This window comes from Zophobas morio, unplaced genomic scaffold (genome assembly GCF_036711695.1).
Source record: "Zophobas morio isolate AGI-343-1 ecotype UQ-CSIRO unplaced genomic scaffold, CSIRO_AGI_Zmor_V1 ptg000006l, whole genome shotgun sequence".
NCBI lineage: Eukaryota > Metazoa > Arthropoda > Insecta > Coleoptera > Tenebrionidae > Zophobas > Zophobas morio.
Window position 1 is genome coordinate 12,972,139 of NW_026972111.1, and position 7,295 is coordinate 12,979,433.

At 33.3% G+C, this 7,295-nt stretch overlaps 1 protein-coding gene across 1 annotated transcript; it reads left to right on the top strand.

The window, feature by feature from the left end:
- The first annotated feature begins 3,685 nt into the window (after window positions 1-3,685).
- Window positions 3,686-4,983, top strand: LOC135123124 (retinol dehydrogenase 13-like). The gene is made up of 4 exons (XM_064047636.1): window positions 3,686-3,887; window positions 3,940-4,263; window positions 4,317-4,630; window positions 4,678-4,983. The coding sequence occupies exons 1-4, from the start codon at window positions 3,764-3,766 to the stop codon at window positions 4,870-4,872; spliced, it is 957 nt and encodes a 318-aa protein (XP_063903706.1). The 5' UTR covers window positions 3,686-3,763; the 3' UTR covers window positions 4,873-4,983.
- Window positions 4,984-7,295: the final 2,312 nt, after the last annotated feature.

Below are 7,295 nucleotides of genomic sequence, written 5' to 3' on the forward strand. Positions count from 1 at the left end.
TGCCATAATTATTGAATAAAATATTTTCAAAATTGTGCATTAAGAAGCGCAGAATTGTCAAAACAAGGTGAAATATAGTCCAGAACTCATACATTTCGACAAAAATATTATTTCTAGCTAAATTGTGAGGATTTTTTCGAGTCCGTGGGTTGCAGGAAATATTAAAAATTAACAGAGAGAGCTCCAAAAGTTACGTTTTTGAAGTTTTTGAACTAATTCCGTGATTTTGCAAACACCAGAACCTGAAAAATATACCCAATCGCCTGTTTTCGCAAAAAATTCGTAAACCGATTCCGTACATCACAAGTGCCTCAAGACGTTCAGAATTGTCAAAATATTGTTCATTACCCATAAATTTCTACAAAAATATGACTTATAACTAAAATTATTACAATGGTCAAGTTTAAATTTTCTTTTTTGTACCGGATGAGTAAATTTTGTAACTGGGATCACCGACTTAATTTTAAAGTACCTTACAAAATTAACAATAAATCATCTTGAATTTCTTGGTTGTTATAATAAAGTAGAATGTCCAAGTCTGAAGCAAACTTTACACTAACTCAAAGTGCATCCACAGTTGTTAAATTCCACAAGATAAAACCATACGTAACATTCTGACATTACACTGGTTTATTTCTCTGATTTGTTTTCTTTACACTTTTGTACAATAGTACAAAAGTGTAAAGCAGTAGTCAATAAAATCTTGATTCAAAAGTGTTTCAAGCTGTTTTGTGTGATGCGTTACAATTGCTCGTCTTCGATCTAATCTAATCTAAACTAATCTAATTCCTGGAGCTGCGGTGTTTTTTAAAATATAGAGTTACAAATTACTGAAAACTGAACAAAGCTCTATATTTCAATATTGGTAACCTTGATACAGTTTCGCATCTATTCCTCTATGTAGCTGGTTAATAATATCATCTGAAGTGAATCGGTTAATGCACACAGCAGCCGAAAATCCTGAAGTCCACTTTTGTCTTAGAATGAAACGAAGCCAAGCTTCTCTTGATAAGACATTTTTAGGAAAACCAAAAGTTGGAACAGTGGATTTCTTTTCAACGTTGTGCGGTAAATTTGATTTACAACCAGGCATAATACAACAAGGTCGGGGCATATAATGAATCTAAAACCATGGAGTTAAGTTCTTGTATTACTTTTCATTTCTTAATAAAGAAAGATTTCACAGTTTATTTATTTTTTTTTTTTTTTTAATAAACGTAGTACAGACATTTGATACTAATTTCAAAGAGTTGTTTCACGAAATCAGCAGCAAAACAAAAATCTCAAATACACCGTGACCTGTATCATTTTGTACAATGTGCTTGTGCTTAGTAGACTTTGTACAGTGTTGCTGTTTCTACTGCAACACGACTGTGGTTATACCATTCTGAAGTTCAAGGCTATCATCATATCATTTAAAGCTGTTTGGAAAACCTTTTTTTAATTCTTCCTTACAAGAAGTAGTCCAGTAGTGTGAGATTGGGACTTCAACCAAGATTAGAAACTCGTCCTATCCAATTGTCACTAAATTGTTTGCTAAGGTCAGGTTAGGTTAGGTCAGGTCAAGTCAGGTCAGATTCTCATGATTAGATAATGAATAAGCGCGCTGTTACGTTTTAAAAATGCATAAGCATTTTTGGCTACTGCCAACCTGACAAAAGTTTCGCGTTAACAATTCTATCTAGTTGTATCACACACCCGGATACAACTTAATCTTAAAATATTTGTTTAAATACAAAAACAACTATGAACGTTAGTTTGGGTTGCCGCTCTAAAAGACTCAGGGTTGTCTTAGCTGAATAATAATTATAAAATACCGTCGCATTAATTAATTTTTTTGGGTCAGTTTATATTCCTAAAAAGTATGAATGCATTGTTAAACCACAAGTGCAGGCTCATATTCATTGGGTAAAATTTTGACATAACGTTATCGATTTTTTAGGAGATAATTGGGTAAATTTTGATTAACAATTTACCATGCTTATGATAACTTTAAAACGTTTGCAAAATTTCAGAGGATTCCGTCCTGCAGTTTCAAAGTTAAATTGCAAAATGTTGTTATATAATTTTGATTTTAATTAGTTTCGGAACTCTCCGTAATCAATCACCTACCTAATAAAAGTTATTGACACAGACAGACGGAAACACGAGACTTACTTTTTCGTACTGTAAAGGTCACTTAACGTCGAGAAAACATAAAAATAGCCATTCGTTGGATGAACCTTATTTCAGTATTTCCTTAGCTTATGCCCAGGAAGTAAAAACTCGCTATAGAGTTAGGAAGCTGACACTAGAATATTAAAATTGCTTCATTAAAATAACACACTTTATAGGCAACAGTGCCACGAACGAAGTCTAAAGAGAGTGTTTCTCGCTTATTACAATGACTGTTCCAAAAAAAGTGATGAAAATAACAATATAGTCATAGTGGTTCCAATTTATATAGGAACAGAATCTTTTAGGCAATACCAAGCTAGATGCCTAGATCCACAAGTGTCTAAAATGTTTCTGAAAATAAATCAACCAAAACCTGAACGAGATTGAGAGAAGAAATGAACGAAATTTACAGAAAAAAGAATTAACAATTTGAGTAAGCTAAAAGAGTATTGTAATCGTCTCCTTCGGACGTCTGGCTACGTACGAAAAAATAGCTGTCCAGTTTCCGTCTCTCTATCGTCTATCGTCCGGCGTTTGTTAGCGTCGATTTTCATTAAACAGGTAATCTCTGAAAGTGCTGGATTGATTGTCAAATTTTGTATGTATGTGGTAACACGCTAACCAAAAATTGGCTAGTGATCCCTATTAAGAGATCTCCAAAATTTACAATAGCAAATGTTTTTTAAATTTAATAACACGGGATCCTCCTGCACTTGTGATTTATGAATCCTCAGTGAGTTAAAAATTAAAACTATATAACTTTGAAATTACAAAACCGAATCCTCTGAAATCTTGCAAAAACGTTTTAAGTTTATCGTAAACAAAATTTATCCGTTTATCTCCTTCAAAAAATTTGATAACGGCATTACTATACTTGTGGTTTATTATTGCATTCATATTTTTTAGACTTACTTATACAGGTGATTAAAAAAAATGAATGAGGTAATTGATTTTAGTGAACAAATCACAAATGGCTCACCTCCTTTTCCCGAAAATTTGTGTACACAATACTCTTGTTATTAGTAATACACCGTCCGTATTCAAACAGATGTAGGTGCTTTTGCTAAAATATTGATCACGTTATCATAAAATTTTTAATGGAAAAACTGAGTTGATATATACGCATATTATGCTTTTTTACCTTTACTCAGGGGCCCTGAACTATCGTCTAAATAATTTTAGACCAATTTTTGCAAAAGGTAGCGCAATAATTATAAAATAAGTGATGAAGTTACTTTCGCCAAAAAAATGGTGCTGCACGCGCGAAGTCGACGACCTTGGGTTGACCCGTATTACGTTTCTTGCTAAATTTGTTGCATCACACTGTATCTCCATGTCGAATCTTCCAAAGTTATACAACGAATTACAACAGATGAAACTTCGTTAGATCTAGCGATAATATAAGACACCGTTCAGGTTCTCGAATTAAATTTCTAATGTATTTTTAATTAAGTAAGAATTCGGAAAACAAGTTTAAATCCCGTTTTTGTTTCGCCTGTTGGAGTCGAAAGTAGGTACCAAGGTTGATTATCGCCGCATTCATTAATTCTGTGTTAGTGCTAAATCCATAAAATTGCATTTTGTAAGAAACCGGTCGCTTGCAACAATGCTGTTAATTTTTATTTTAATGGTTGTTATAATCTACCTGTTCAAAATTTCAACTAAGGGCATTTGCAGAAGCCCAGGATGTCTACTAGGTAAAACTGCAATTATAACAGGGGCAAATTCAGGTATGTAGTTTGACAACAACAATAATCATAATGCAAACATATACAATTATAGGTATAGGCTATCAAACCGCGCTCAATTTGGCTTCTAGAGGTTGTAAAATAATCATGGCTGATTGGGTCGACATGGAAGCATCAAAGCAAAAAATTATAAAACACACAAATAACAACAACATATATGCGATGAAACTAGATTTAACTTCGCAACAATCAATAAAAAATTTTGTCGCAGAAGTTATCGCTACTAATGACAAATTAGATATCCTTGTTAACAACGCTGGGATTGGCCTACAATTTAGTACGACATCTCAACCCAACTTAAATTCGATAATGCAAGTAAACTACTTTGGCCATCTTTTACTCACACTTTTATTACTCGGTAAGAATAGGGTTCATAATGTGATCATTTTCAACGCCTTCCTCCTTCTCCAGATTTGATGAAAACATCGGCTCCTAGCAGAATCGTTTTCACAAGTTCCGCATTTGCTTACTTGCACAACTTAACACCAGACAGTTTAGGTTTCGCGGGTTCAAAGGCAGTAACTGCGTCCTTACAAACATATTGTAACTCCAAGCTAGCAGTGCTGATAGCATCTGATATTTTTTCTGAAAAATTAAAAGGTACTGGTGTAACGTCAAACGCTGTCCATCCGGGGTATGTCGCCACTGGAATTTTTAGTCCTCTCCACAACCTGGGATTTGTGGCAAAAATATTTCTGAAAACTTTAGAATTTATTTTTGCCAAGGTGCGTATAAAAAAAGTGAAGACATGACGATCATTCGCAGGTTTCAGGACCCTTGGGAAGGTTCGCAGACTTTAGTAGACGCAGTTGTTTCAAACGAACTGGAAGAAGTATCAGGCAAATTTTTATGTGACTGTAGGCCTTTCTGGAAACCTTTGGTAGCGTACGACAGAGAATACTGTCAACAAATATGGCGTGCTTCATTAAAGCATATAGGTTTAGAAGAACTTACAGAAAATATCTAAAAAAATAAATGTGAAGTCTATTCATTTAAGGCATATGCATATTTGATGGAGTCTTATTTGCCTCACAAATAATGTCGTATCTTTGTCAATAAATTCATATTTTTCGATCAATTGTTAATCCATTTCCCATCATGGTCACTCCAGACCAAATATAGACAACTGAAACAATGAATGAACGAAATATATTAAAAACATATATAAGTCTTATAATCAAATAAAAGAAAAATATAAATATTGGAAGAATCCTCTGTGTACTTCAAGAATTAATCATGTACATGCCTTTTTCGCTACGTTTCCTTTTACCAAAATGTCAAAGTTAACTTGATAAATTTTTTAAATGAACATCCGCTATATAAAAAGTAAATTTGACTTTTTGGAGGCCGCACACTACGTTCACTACGGCGTAGTAATATCACACCCAGCCAGTAAATTTCGTTTCGCAACCTGCGTTTTGTTTTATCGTAACGCAATTTATAAATAAGAAGGAAGAAGTCGTGATAAATAAGACGCTGCAAAGGAGGAGGGCCATTAACGCCGTGCCAAGACCCATTTTAATAAACGCTCTCTTATATTAAATAAATATCTTCCATGGGGTGTGTTAAATTACGGCAACGGGCGTAGGACGAGCCCATTTGCATGTGTAAAGCTTCGGGAAAATGGGAAACTTCATTATTTTTGAGTGACGGTGGGATTTTCTTTCAGATTGATAATAATTATTGCGAACCAGCTGGGGCGCACAACTCTCTTGCTTAAATCTCAACTCGCTTCTCTAATGTTTGAACAGATTCTGATACGATCGTCCGACTAGTGTATATAAGAGCGAATTTATGTCGGAACGTCGATAACCGTACTCGACTTCGAATTTATTATTATTAGGTAAATATCTGTCGGTGCAGAACTTCCAACATCCTGTAGTTTTTGCTTAAGTGTACACATTTGTTTTAGATATGTGTGAAACAAAAACTCGTTCATGTTTTGTTAACGAAGTGATTGACTTATTTCTTTAGTAGCTTTCACCTATATTCCCCAGTTTTTAAAATATAGTCTGTAAATTTGCAATAACCGCATCGCAATGCCTTTTTTATTGCTTCGATCTCCGTTTATTATATAAAACATTGCATTTTATTTTGATTTTCGATGTTGTAATTCACATATGGTTAATTATAACTTGTCTACTTCTAGGGAAGGTACAAATTTCTCTAGGGAAGGCTCAGCCTCTGTTGGCCTCCTACTACCTATGGCCCTGTCAAGGGTTCATGAAATGTTGAAAAAACATGAAAATACTAAGTCGCCTGGCTTGGAGTCAATTATTATACTTTCTTAGTTTACGTTCGATAATTAAAAATGGCCTCTCAGCAATAATGACAACTTGAAGTGTTTATGTTCATGCATCGGAAGAATGTCACGTATAAATTAGTTTGATTTGAGTGAGTTTATCGTCTCAAAACAGATGATTACAATTAATTCTTAATTAAGCCACAATCCAACAAAATGTTCTGATTCTTATAATTATAATAGAATATTATTTAATCATTATTAAATGATAATGATTAATATATTCTCACATTTTCGAGAAAATGGGGTAACTTGCTCTTAATTACATCAATAAAAAATTAGAGAGTGATTAATTTCATTAAATTTATTTTATCTAACGAAAAACGGTGGTTAGACAGATGTATTTTGATTAAACTGTGCCTTCAATAACTTTGGACCGTCTGCAAGATTTCAAAGCAATGGATTTCTGATTTAATCCATAAAATAAATCAGGAACCAATCAAGATAATATGAAAGTAACTAGTCGCCTGATGGACTCGATTACAATACTTTCGTGGCTTACTAAAACTACAAAAGTAATAAATAAATTTTTCGTCATCTACGTAAAAATCAAAATTTGTGTTATCTACAGGATAGCAAAAAGTTCAATTCGAGCCGCAAAATAGTGCTATTAATATTTATGTTTTAATTCACACTAATCGATTGTGGTCTTGTGGTTTGCAGCTGCGGTGATAAATTTATATGTTAAAGTAAGTTACCTTCTCACAACCCCAAAGGGAGTAAATCATAAGCTACTTAAACTGCAATAAAATATTACTACCTACAAAACACTTCACGCTAACGGCGCTGTACTGAAACGAGTTATTATTTAGTTTGCTTTAGACTTAAAGATAAAAATGTTACAATTAAATTTACAAATTACACGTCGAGTACACAAAGTTCTCGTCAAATACACGACAGTAAGTGAAAAAGAATAAAGAGGACTTCTATTGTGTGGATAGGATATTCATTATTAATCCATATGTATTCAAATTTATTTTTCTTTAATGTCGTTCTGTTTTCGTTCTGTTTATATTCTGTTTTTATTTGATTTTTATTAAATCAATTGATTATTAAATGTTTTTCAAATTTTCCATTACAAATGAGTC